A 13,903-nucleotide genomic window follows, 5' to 3' on the forward strand; every position below is an offset into this window, starting at 1 on the left:
TAAAAAGGTTTAATATCTACCAAAAGTTTGGTGACCCCTAGATGTCCTGAATATGGTGTTGAATGCACTTCTTTCCATTCCAATCTCCTCAATTTTAAATATTTTGGCACATACATGCGACCACGATACCTTGAAAGGCCATTTGACTCAAAGTTGAATCCCTCATACCTTGGATTTTGTGGATTAGCCTGGAGGACTTCTCTGACTTGTTTATAATATTTGTTTTCTTCTAAATGCTGCAAGACACGAGCCCTAAAATCAATGCATAAGGAAACCATAGAAGATATGTGTCTTCTACGACTTAGAACATCAACCACTCAATTTTCCTTCCCTTTACTATAGTTGATTTCAAAGTCATAATCTGAAATTAACTCCAACCACCTTCTTCGATAGGTGTTAAGATTAGGTTGGGTAAAAATATATCTTAACCCCTAATGATCTTAAAGAAGCTCAAAGGGCTTACCTAACAAATGATGGCATTGCATTTGTAGAGCATACACAATGTATGCAAGATTGAGGTCATGAGGTGCATAATTTTGTTCATAATTATTCAAATTTCTAGACTCATAGGCAATCACTTTCCCATTCTACATGATGACTCCTCCCAATCATTCATCTAAAGTATCTATAAATACCACAAAGTGTCCTTCGAGATTTGGCACCTTCAAGATTGGTGTAGTTGTCAATTCTTTTAAGGTACTTGAAAGCCTTCTGACATTTCTCGGTTCATTCAAACCATTTTCCTTTCCTTTGAAGTGTGGTTATGGGGTGTGTTATTCGTGAGAATTTCATTATGAACCTCCTATAGTACCCTACCAAACCCTTAAAGCTTCTCATTTCCTGCACATTCTTTGGGGTTGGCCATTTTGATATAGTTTTGATTTTAGATAGATCCACCACTATACCCTTGGTGGAGATAATATGCCCTAGATATTGTACTTCCTTTTGAAAGAATGTGTATTTAGATAGCTTTCCATACAATTTGTGTCCATGTAGTTGTTGCAATACTATTTACAAGTGTTGAAAGTGGTCTTCTTCATTCTTAGAGTACATCATAATATCATCTAAGAACACCAAGACAAACTTATCGAGACAATCATGAAACACATTGTTCATAAGATTCGTGGATGTGGCTAAAGTCATTAGTGAGCCCAAAAGGTAACAATGTAAACTCATAAAGTCCATAGCAAGTTTTAAAAGATATTTTGTAAATGTCCTCATCCTTGAGTCTTAACTGATGATATCTTGGTTACAGATCTAATCTTTGAGAACATTGCAGCCTCATGCATTTGATCGAATACATCATCAATATGTGGTATGGGATATTTATTTCTAATAGTCACCTTATTTAGCATGTGGTATCCTATACATAGACAGAGGGTTCCATCCTTCTTAAAAAATATAACCAAAGCTCCCCATGGTGACACATTGGGTCAAATTAACCCTTTGCTTAGAGATTCTTGAAGTTACACCTTCAACTCAATAATTTTAGTGTTTGTCATATGATACCGAGCCTTGGATGTCGATTCAACTCCAGGTACCAATTCAATTGAAAAATCAAATGCTCTTTTTAGTTGTAATCCAAGTAGCTCTTCGAGAAATACATTTTGGTAAACCAAAGGTAAGGATATTTATTTGTGAAGGAATTTACTGGGTTACCATCCTCTCTTGATCTTGTTAGGGTTTAGACAGATCCAGAGCAAACACAAATTAACAATTATATATAGATACAAACACACAAGATGAAGAAAAATGCATAACACAGATAACACGAAGATTTAATGTGGTTCACCCAAGATGGCCTACATCCACAGAACACAGTTGTCCAATCTTTTCTTACTATCCAATAAATCAGTACAATACCCTTACAATGCCTTTTACATTCTAGCCACTTATAATAAGCGATTTTTAGGGCAACACTCAAAGTCGGTTATTTTTAGGGTTTTCCTACAACGTCAATTTTTTCAACCAAAAAATGCCAAAAAAAAATTCCCAAACCCCAACAAGGATACATGACAAGTGTACAGTACTTTCCTGATCAGTCGCCACATATCAACAGATCTTGATCTATTATGAAAACAAGACTCAAAGATCATCATGTCATCATGAAACCTAACCTCACCAGATTAATCTATCTTCTCCATTCTTACAACAAACACCTAACACTTTTTCCTTTCACTTTGTTTTAATTGCATTGATAAGATCTATTGTAACTTGACCTCTCATGGGTACCTTGCAAATATACCTTGTCACCAAGGTCATCTAGGCATACTATGGTTTTAGCAAAACAATCCACTTTGGTCTGATGTTTGCACAACCAATTCATTCCCAGGATTATATCATAGGAACATAAGGGTGCTACATATAGATTAACCTCAAGTGTAAAATTGGGAAGTTAAACCCTAGCCTCGAATAGACACTATTCTACCTGAGCTCTTGACTAGTTGGGATCTTCAATTGTTTAAGAGTTGGCCATAAAACCAGTCCTCTTTGGAAATCTCCTTAACAATTTTGGAGAAACAAAATTCTTTGTAGCAGTAGTATCAATAAGAACTATTACAGGGTTTCCATACAACATACTTGTCATATCAATCAAAGTAATTTGATACTTTGTCTATTGGTTGTCTATGCTTGCATGAATTTTCTAATGGAATGTTGCTTGTTGAGATGGTTGAGATGGTAGAGGATTTCTATGTTGTTGCGCTCCTTGGTTCTTAGTCAACCAATTGTTCGCTTAATGCTTATCAACACATGTGTAGCATCCACCTAGTGGTCCTCTTTTCTTTGTTCTCTTATTGGATGCTTCCCCATCCTTCCTAGAGTTGTTAACCCTTTCATGTCCCCTCTAGAATCCTACCATTACCTTTGTACCTCTTATCATTCTTTCTGCTCAAGTCATATTTCTCGCCCTTCTTCTTGAAGGGTTGTGAAGACTATGTCCATCTAACTTTTTTTCAATTTGTCCCTAATGGTATCATCTTTTCAAGTCTTTTCTTCTTGCCTTACTTATTTCTCATAAGCCTCATCCATGGTAATAGGTGCAAGAACATTTATCAACCCATCAATGTGGTTGTTAAGGCCCATAATCAAATTTTCATATTCGGTATCTCTCATCCACTTGGCACTGGGGTACATATTTTAACATTCAATTGAACTTCTCCCAATATTCGCTATTTGAGAGTTCCCCTTGCCTTAGATCTTTGAAATTTGTCAATTTTTTATCAAATAATAGTTGGGGCAACCATCTATGCCTGAAAATTCCTACAAATTGATCCCACGCTATTTCAATGACCTTAGGCCTAGCTCGGTCTTTTTATTTTCCCACTAGTTGGCCACTTCTCCTGTCAGTTGGTAGGCCCCCCACACTGCCTTCATTTTTTCTATATAATCTCAGATCTCAAAGTAATTTTCTATTTTTCTCAACCAAGCCTCAATAGTGTCTCCTGACACCAATTTGTCGAACTTGGGTGGCCTAACTTTCTTCATGTCATATGTTAAAACACTAGCCATATGATCCCTTTTCTTAGTATGGGTGTGAGTATCTGAGTGTTCCCCTCTCACTATGGGTGGTGTGCTCACGCCTACTATATATTTCCTTATACTAGGACTCTTTCTCCTCTTCTCTATTCTCATTTCACCCTCAACCTGTTGCTCTAGGTTACAGAGTCTAGTTTGTGTTTTGTTCATCATTGTGAGGAGTTGATCTAGTTTTACCATTGGCATGTCTTGGGTTCTAGACCCTTCGATGTCATCCTTGACATTCTCCATGCTTATAGGTTTTTTGTTCCTATTATCAACAAATTATTCCAGTTTAGTTCTACTTTTCATCACATTTTGACTAGAATAAAATAACAAATATTTACAAGCATGGTGCAACAAATTTTAATCTTATATTCATCACTTCAAAATGTTTATTTACATCATTATTTACAATCTAAAATCTCTATCCAAGATTTGATATCTTCATTTGTGATGGGCTCTTCTTGCCCATCGAAACTATAAAAAGAGACGAGTCTAAATCTCAACGTTGGTACTCGTTGATTTTTTGGGTCTTTTAGTACAACCCTTTACTCAAGAGGGTTTTGGGTTGTGAGTTGGTTTAGGTGTAGAGGATGATTCATTTATTCCTCTTTTTGAAGTTAGCCATGCCTGCCTCTCTTTTTGGATCCCCATAACAACTTCCATTATTGTTTCAGTGTTCGACGGTGGAGAGCAACTTGAATTGTCATAACTAAGTTTGGTCTTCTGTTGTCAAATGTATTCCAAGTCACAAACACTTTTTAATTTAGTAGTTCAAATCCACATCCTAGAAACACCAAAATGCTTCATTTTAGTTTTCTCTCTTAGGTGTTTAAGGTGGCAAACCCCTAGGTTCAGTGTCAAACCTAGCTTTGATACCATATGTAACATATTAACGAACTGAAATAAATATAATGCTTATTCTTTGAAGAAACTTGCAGAAAAATTAAGTCTAACTAAATGCATGTACATTTTATTTTTTAAATGTAATGATTATCCATGCATTGCATGAATACTCATAAGCAAGATTAACTTACTAAAGAAAAGCATGTAACTAGATAAATAATACATATTCATAATTCTAAATTAAATAATAATTGCTTAAATAGAAATAAAGAGAATGAGTTTAAGAGTCTACAATGATTTCCATTCTATTTGATATCTTTATACAAGTTTCAACCTGGTCTTTTTGAGGGAGAGCATCATCAAGGTGTTTTTCATTCAACCACAGACCTGATGGTCCCCGACACATCTTCTTTACAGAAGTGGCCCTACCCTTCGTAAGGGTGTAGACACAAGGCTAGGTTTGATTGCCATCTGAGCTTTGTTGTTTTCAATTTTACACGACTCTAGTTGGTCACACACTATAGGTCCCTACCGAGCATGACCTCTGACTAGGAAGTGTATGTAGTTCAAGGGAATTGGTTAGCACACACAAAGCCTTGTGCCACCTTGGCCAAAGGTTTTGAATGGGTATATAAGCATGTAGTACATGCAGTCATGGTTCACCACCCTACTCGACTTGTTGCTATTACTCATGGTTCCTATACTAGACCTAACCATTACAATTTGCTACTAATGCAAACTAGATTTCAGATTCTTTGTTTCCATAGAACATGGTTAGGAATATCTTTCATCGATGAGTTATATCTTCGAGTTTTCATGGTCTCGACTCTTTCACCGATTAGGATTACTTCCCAATCTCTTGGAATGAGAATATACCCTAAAGTCTTAGAGCTACTCAATATTACCATCTCATTATTTATTATATCAAATAAATTTAGTATTTAATGTACATGTAAAAGGTGTGTCCTCAAATTTCATGTGACTAACCAAGACCTAGGTCACATTCTCTTATAAAAATCTCCCAAAAAATAGCTAATTTGCAACCTTGAGAGTGAATTTGTTGGAAACCTTGATTCTACAATAATTTGATTAAGTCTTTTCCAATTACTCTACAAATTGGATTGAAAAGGTGCCTTAATAAAGTCTTGAAAAAACCCATTAAAAATTAGGAAAATATTCACCAATATTTAGGAGATATATGCTTCCTAAATAAGTTTGGCAAAACCCTAATTATGTAATAAATCACTCAATTATGTTCTAATTCATTTGAAATCTGGATTGTAGATGCTTTCATAGGTTCATTAAAACCCTTTTATTTTTAGTTTTTCCAAGCACTAGAAGAGATATGTGCTTCCCGAAATAACCTCCAAATTTGAGAAAATGTCTTGCCAACATGGCACCCAAATCATGCTCTGATACCTCTTGTTAATAAACAAATTGCACAAATGAGGAAGATAATATGAAGTATTCTACAAATACTTTATAATAGCTAAGAATAACAAGCCACTTCAAAGGGGAAAACCTCCAAATATCTCCATTGATAACACAATTCACAATCTGATGCAAATAAGACTTGTTACATCCTATGTATGCCCTGCTTATGCCTAGGATATCACCTAGGTTGATTTAGATAACCACATATAAGCCTTAAGCCGACCTAAATAACTGAATAACAATATAATAATGATAATATGACTTAATTAAGAGTTAAGGTAGTCACAAGTTGACTACTCATAACATTACGTATACTCTAAGATTAAGGATGCAACAAAATCTCATATCATAAATCATTTGCATAAGGAACATTATCCATTAATTGTGTGGAGTGTTTGTGAATCTTGTTCATCACTCTTAAGGGATTTTCAACTACGAGTAAAGAAGTTCACGACCTTCCCTCCAACCAAACAACAAACTGCTCAATACTTTTTAGCATTGTTCTCAATTTAGTAGCAAGTACAAAAAGCAAGCATGTAGCATCATAGAAGGTTACAACAATAATCAAAAAATTTGTGGCAAAAGAACTTCTTGTGCAGCAAGAAAATTGTCTCAAACTAGGTTGTGTGGTGTGGCCTAGTCCCACAACATTTCAATATCAAATTAATTAATTAATAATTAATTATGTTTTATGGTCTACGATACTAGGTGATTTGCTTTTGGGTCTAAAGATGGCTTGCAATATGTGGGAGTCCTTGTACTCCTAGTATGCACGAGGTGCCTAATTGTGCTTCAAATACGAGATGTGCATACCCCACCTCCTCAAGGATTTGAACTTGTGAGTTATCTTTTAAGAGTACAAATTCTAAACCATTAGGCCAAAGAAAAGTTTGTCATAGATCTAGATTTCAAATCAAAAAATAATTTTGCGATTCTATTTACCAATCAAGTCAAAATAATACTTCATCCTACTTCAACACATACTCCATTAATCTAACTCCAAACTTATTTATTAATTGAGTAGAATATAAGTTTAAAGTTAGCCATTTATTCACCTATATAAGGACTACCCTCTTTGACCAACTACATAAGAAAAATGCTTGAGTTGACAATTATTTTCCTCCACACATCAAAGTCAAGAACCACAGTCAAATCCAAAAGCTCAAATCACCCTCCACAATTTATAATCAAGAGCCACAGTCAAACCCAAAAGCTCAAATCACCCTCCACACATTATAGTCAAGAGCCAGAATTATTGAGAATTATCCTCCACACATTATAGTCAAGAACCACAGTCAAATTTTAGAAGTTCAAATCACCCTCAACACATTAACCACATGATTCTAGAAGCTCAATCACCCTTCACACATTAGCTATAATCAAGAACCACAATGAAATCTAGAAGCTCAAATCCCACCCCACACATTATAGTGTGAGCACCACATGTGAGACCTTTCTAGAGCCTCAACCGTGTTCAAATCCTATTACAACCATCATTCCACACCTTCCCCTTGTGGAACTAACATTTCAGCCACGTGTCAATCACAAATAGGAAGAATCCAGCCATTCGAAGATGAGCTACAAGCACATGGGCGGTAGAGAACAAAAGAACGGTGATGTGGGCGACAAATGTATGAACCACAATCGGCCACGTGAACCGGTTAGATATTATTCCGAAGCTAAGCCAGCCTTATATTTCCCCACACCAAGACTAGCCTCACATTTGTTTCTACATACACTCCATTCACGGCACCTGCTAAGACTCTCTTTCTTTCTTTCTTCCTCAACCCAATTCTGAGAAACTCTTTTTTCGAGGTCTGGGGTTCGAATCCCCACTTGAGGGCCATAATTGACTGGTTATAAAACAATGGCAGCTGCTGCTTTTACAGGCAATAGCTTAATGGCTTCCTCTTGTTGTGGTAGAGGAGAGGGAAGTGTTCAGGTGAAGTGGGTTTCGTTGGGGAAGGTCAGGAGTTCGAAGCCCTTTGTGGTCAAGCCGCTGATGAAGAATGTGAACGAAGGGAAGGGATTATTTGCGCCTGTGGTTGTTGTTGTCAGAAATGTTGTGGGCAAGAAGACTTTCAACTCTTTGAGGGGAAAAGCCATTGCTTTGCATTCACAGGTAAATTATATTGCTTAGATTCAACATTTTCTTTTTCACATTTTTCATTGTTTTTTTTTTCAATTCTCTGTTTCAGCCTATTGTCTGTTCAAACATACTCTATGCACAAATTTAATGACAGCATTTTATCAATATTTGGGGTTAAATTTGTATCCAATATGCTGGATAGATGTTTGCTGTGTTTCAGTATTAATTTGAGATTTTTTAAATTTTAAGTAATTTATATGGATTTGTATTTTATAAATGAGTGTTCTATTTGATATCCATTTCATATAGAAATTAGATAAATAAAATTCATATTTCTTAAAATATTATAAGTTTATGATTTCAGATCACTCTTCAACAAACAATTATTTATTTTAGATTAAATCAGTTCACAAAAATCTTATTTTTAATGAGTATAAATGATCTATTTAACATTCAGTGTATGTATACATGTATACACATACACACACGTCTTATATACTTGTGTGTATTTATATATGGACACACACGCGCATAGACTTATATATATATATATATATATATATGCATGAATGTGTATATGTCTATATATGTATATATGAATATGCAACATTTGCATATAGCGCGCGCACACACATGCATATCACATAATTTGTAAATCTTTTAAATAAATTGTAATATAATATTACAACCCTGATATTTAGATCTTACTCTTCAACACATCATCAATTTACATTCATCTTTATGTTTGAGGAGAATTAATTCACAAGGATTTATTACTTATAAGTTTGAATGGTCCATTTGACTAGCATGGAACTTTATATAATTTGTAAAGTTGTTTGCATTAATCATGTTAAAATAATATAATTATATGATTCTAGACTTACTCTTTAGAAGATCTTAATATACATTGATTTATGTATGATAAGTGATGATTCATAAGGATCATTTTCTTATGAACACAAACAATCCATGTATATTGGTTATACATTAGAAAAAATTTAAGAGTTGAATTATTAATTTGATCAAAACATTATTATCATGTGATGTTTTAAGGAGTAAATGCTTTTGAGTTGGAGTTATGAATCACTGAGGTCACACATCGGAGATCTCATCTCCAGTACAAACATTCAACTATAAAATCTAGGGTTTGGACCTTGATGGCAAGAACAACAACAAAACAACTTAACCATCACATTGAACCGCTAAGGTGAGGTCTATCTACCAAACTCTCCAGTTATGCAAGCCTCTTATATTATGCACATATGATTCTTTGGATTATAATCATACTTTATACTAAATTTAAGTATATGAGATTTATTTTGGAAAAAACTCTTTAAGTTTTTTATATATTTACCTTTTCCTATTGATTATCCCTCCTTTCTTACGTTATTTAGAAACATTTTTTAAGAGAGAAGTACTTAAAAGTCTATTTTTTAAGAGTGAAGTACTTGAGGCCTTATCTCTTTAGGGGGAGCTTTATGACCTTAATATTGAGTCAGTTACAATTAAATCAATTAAATATTCACTATAAAATCGAGAAAAATTATTACTCTTCACCTAATTAATTATAATTCATTAAGTGTCCTCAATAGTACACCTACATCCAAACATATAATGTTTTTAGAAAATAAAATAAAAATGTAACATTGATTTTAGTTATTTAGGTTTTTTATGTGAATTTTTTTGTTGATTTATTTTTGCATATTAAGCATTTAAATATTTGTAAATTCTAAGATATCTCAAGCTATATTGTGACGATTGTTCAATATAATGATTTCTTTTCAATTACTATCTTCTTTACTTCTATTACTTATTTTGTTCATGTGTTTCATTTATATATATCTAAGTAATGGAACTATTGATTTTTTAAAAAATATTTATAAAAAAAAATTGACCTCATATACTTTCTTACTATGAACCAGGTGATAACTGAATTTTGTAAATCAATAGGAGCTGATGCCAAACAAAGGCAAGGCTTGATTCGCTTGGCCAAAAAGAATGGTGAAAAGTTGGGCTTCTTAGCATAAAACATTGTGGAAATACAAGATGGAAATGTTCTATTAGATTCTTCTATGCCTATGATGTGCCTCACAAATACAAAATGTCAATTGAAAAAAGTATTTCACACTATATGTAATGTACACTGCAATGCATTGAGATTATGCTTTTTACTAATTTTTTTATATAGATATATGACAAAACATTTTTTGTTGCATAGCTATTGAAGAATTGATTTCTACTTTGACATTTTCAAAACATTATTTCAATTGCATTGTTCACATACTAAATAAAAACTTATTTTATAAAAGTGACGATACTTTGTTTTTAAGTTATTAAAGAATTTGATTAAAAATTATCTAAAAATATTAAAAAATAAGATAAGTACATTCTTGTTTGTACATATTTTATTCATATATGTTATTAACCTTAGAGATTCAAACTATCTAAATTATTTTCTAATCAAAGTTCTCCTATTTAGAAAAGATGCTTAAATAAACAAGCAAAAACACATTTTTAATTTTTTTTCCTTATTATTCAATGAGGAGTGGATTGATGATTGAGCCTATTACAACTGGATTGATGATTAAGCTTATTGTTGCTACAAAACTAATTTTATTTGCACAGTCTCTCTAAATTTTCTTTAATAAATTGATATTTTGATCTTTTTTATTATAAAATTATTTATATTACATACTTTAGTATCAAAAAAGGCTACATCCCTTGTTGATTATATGTTAAGAAAATGGTGTCTCAACCTTGCGATTATAAAAGGTTATTGTTGATAGGTGGGCACTGAGGGTTGAATAGGGCCAGGGGTGCCCCTCTTCCAAGGTCTAGAGGGGATGACCTTATTTTAGATATTATGTTGGCTTGTTTTTCCTTAAAACACAACCTTATTTTATGAGAGCATTGTATTACAAATGTGCATTATGATGTATTCAAAGATATGATGCATTATTAAGCACCAATTGGAGATGTTGAAGTTTGATATAATTTTATTGTAGGAGACTAAATTAAGCTCAGTGCAAGCAAATAAATTCATTCGCTATTGCAAAAATGGGGTGGTTTGTTTTATGAGGCTATTGGTTTGGTTGGTGGCCTAGGTATTTTGTGGAATACTTACAAGGTATGTGTGAGGGAGGTAGAGATGGGGACTGGCTGGATGATGTGTGATGTCATTGCCTACAATTTAGGAAATTCATTTTTCCTATTTGATATTAATGGTTTGATCAAATTTGAAGAGAAAAAGCTTCTTTGGACTATATTGAAAGAGAAAATCCAAAATTTGGGGAATACAAAATGCATTCTTGGAGGTGATTTCAATGCCATTTTAGATATCAATGAAAAGAGTGGAGGCTTGAGTAGAATTGATAATATAATGAAAGACTTCCAATCCTTTGTAGAAGATACAATGCTTATTGATTACCCACCAAAGAATGGAAAATTTAGCTCAATTTCAAAAGATTTTATCGCTTCTTTTTGACACACAACTGGTTGTAGGAAGGGTTTGTATATGAATCACTAATTTTAAACCTCTCCACCTCTGATCATTTCCCTATGTCTTTGGTTTTTTCTCCTTCCAATTGCCTCTCAAATGGATATTTTAATTTTGAAAGTGTGTGGTTTCAGAATCCAAACTTGGTCAAAGAAATTTAAAAATGGTGGAAAGATGCCCCAACAGAGAATGGGACGGTTAGTTACAAATTCAATAAAAGCGGTTCAAATTCATTAAAGTTAAACTCAAAGAATGGAACAACGAGAAATTTAAAAAAATCTATAAAGAAAATGTGAGAGTAGAATAGCAAATGGCTAATCTATATGAAAAAGTGATTTTGAATGGGATGTTCTAGGCATATTTTGAACTTGTGAATAAACAAAAGGAAGAGTGTGCCAAAATTCTCACTAGGAAGAGATATTCTAGAGGAATAAGGCTCAAGAGACTTGGTCTTATTATACATTGACTTATGTATGATGAATGGAATGGGATGCCAAGACCTTTTGAACCACTTGCACTCTCCCAACTAAAGAGAGGAGGTGGGTCTACCACTTTTCATATTTTCTTTCAATATTTTTGAAGGGTCATTCCCACATTTATTTTAAAGAAGGAGATCTAGGAAATGGGATACCAAGATATCTAACCACTTTGGAAGAATTAGCCCATCCCTGTCACCATCATTTAGCTGCAAACCACTTAGGAGGATTCTCTGACCATCCAATAACGATAGACTTTATTGAATAATTTTAGAACCTAAGGCATTACAAAAGATCTAAAGTCTTTCAACAATATTATCAAAGATAGCTTTGGAGAGTTCAATGAACAAAGTCATACCATCAACAAATTGGGCATTAATAAGCATATCATTTTTGGGTAGCCTAATACCTTTTAGAGGAGGGGAGATAGACTCTATTCTAAGAATATAGTGAAGGGAATTTGCAAAAGTTACAAACAATGTAGGGGCAATAGGGCATCCTTTCCTAATAGACCTTTGGAGAGTAATAGGTTTAGAAATTTCATCATTGACATCAATGACAATAGAAGAGTCCTTGAAAAGTAAGTTAATCTAGTTGAAGAACTTAGGTGGGAATCCAAATGCTTTTAGCATGCTTATCACAAAAGACCATTGAATTAGATCATAGGCTTTCTCAAAGTCAAGCAAAATCGTGATCACATTTTGACCATCATGTTTAGCCAATTGCATACCTTCTTAGCTTTTTATCATCTTTTCATGAATGAATCTCCCTTTTATGAAAATAGATTGGGTCACTGAAACTATCCTTCCAAACACATTTGTGAGCCTTCTGGCCAAAGTTTTTGCCAAAAATTTGTAGGATAGATCTAACAAAGTAATAGGCCTCCAATTTATAATTTGTGGTTTTGTCTTCGTCCTTTGAGATTAGTTCAATGATGCCCCTATCAATATTATCTCCTAGGGAGTTATTAGCATATGCAACATTATAAAGCTTAAGAAGCTTTGAGCTAATCCAATCAATGTTATTCTTATAAAACTCTACATAGAGCCCATTGGTGCAGGAGCACCTAGGTCTCATTTTCATCTCAGGTTTGATAGCAATCTTGGTTTTTATTAGTTTTAAGTTGGAAAGTTGTCTAAGATGTTTTTGAAGTTGTTCTAGGTTGTTTGGATGAGTTTTGAACTCATTGTGTGGTTTTGGTTTCTTGTTTTCATCTTTTTGCTCAAAGTTGCCAGTTTGGAGTTGCCTGGCAAAATGATAGAAAAATGAGTTTTTAATGTGGTTTTTGTTTTGAAAGTGCTTAGACATGTCTTATGCTTGGTTTGTAGGTTTGAGTAGTGCTCTTAGTTGATTGTAGGTCTTTGAGATCAACCTTGCATTTTCTAGGCACCAAAAGTTGTCATTTAGGCATCAAAATGTCAAATTTAAGTGCTCTTGGACATGTACCAGTCTGTACAGGAGGCTAACCAACTGGGAGAGGTATTTAATCTCCTGTTTGAACTATTTTAAGGGTTGTTCATTCAAAATTATTAAGCATTTTGAGAATTTACACTAAAAGTTCCTTGTTTTTCACTATGTTTTGACTCCAAGTGAGCAACAGTTCGTATGCCTGTTGTACTTGTCTGTACTGTTTTGGCATTTTTATGTTCTCTCATGTTTCCTGAAGCTTTTCCCTTTGGTGGCATTTAATTTCATCAAGTTTTGAGTTTTGTGCAAAAATATTTGATTTTGACAGTTTCACTACCTTGTCTAGGGAAATTGGCAAGGATGCTTGGCCAAATTGGCTTCTTGAGGCCCTAAATGCTCATGGCTTCCCAAAAACCAGTTGGTCAACTTGTAGGATATGTAAATACATGTTTTGTTTTCAATAATGCAGGTGCAAGGAGTTTTGTGGCCATGGAGCCCTAGGCAAGTGTGCCATTTGGCTAGGGTCTTTGTAGAAGTTGATGCTTTGCTCTTCTATAGCAAATGCATTCATCAGGTGGACAGACTTGTCTTGTTGTCCAAGATTGTAAATGAAAGCTAAGAGGCTTACTAAGCCAA

General features: G+C 33.9%; 1 protein-coding gene across 1 annotated transcript; it reads left to right on the top strand.

Annotated features, from left to right (window-relative positions):
* The first annotated feature begins 7,510 nt into the window (after window positions 1–7,510).
* On the top strand, window positions 7,511–10,105 carry LOC131054987 (protein PROTON GRADIENT REGULATION 5, chloroplastic). The gene is made up of 2 exons (XM_057989591.2): window positions 7,511–7,921; window positions 9,811–10,105. The coding sequence occupies exons 1-2, from the start codon at window positions 7,667–7,669 to the stop codon at window positions 9,913–9,915; spliced, it is 360 nt and encodes a 119-aa protein (XP_057845574.1). The 5' UTR covers window positions 7,511–7,666; the 3' UTR covers window positions 9,916–10,105.
* The last annotated feature ends 3,798 nt before the right edge of the window (window positions 10,106–13,903 follow it).

The sequence above is a fragment of the Cryptomeria japonica genome, chromosome 8, assembly GCF_030272615.1.
Source record: "Cryptomeria japonica chromosome 8, Sugi_1.0, whole genome shotgun sequence".
Taxonomy (NCBI): Eukaryota; Viridiplantae; Streptophyta; class Pinopsida; order Cupressales; family Cupressaceae; genus Cryptomeria; species Cryptomeria japonica.

Excerpts from the sequence above, each read along its gene's own strand:
- LOC131054987 (XM_057989591.2), top strand. The coding sequence starts at position 7,667 with ATGGCAGCTGCTGCTTTTACAGGCAATAGCTTAATGGCTTCCTCTTGT. Across the intron at positions 7,922-9,810 it reads CCATTGCTTTGCATTCACAG|GTGATAACTGAATTTTGTAA; the intron begins GTAAATTATATT and ends ACTATGAACCAG.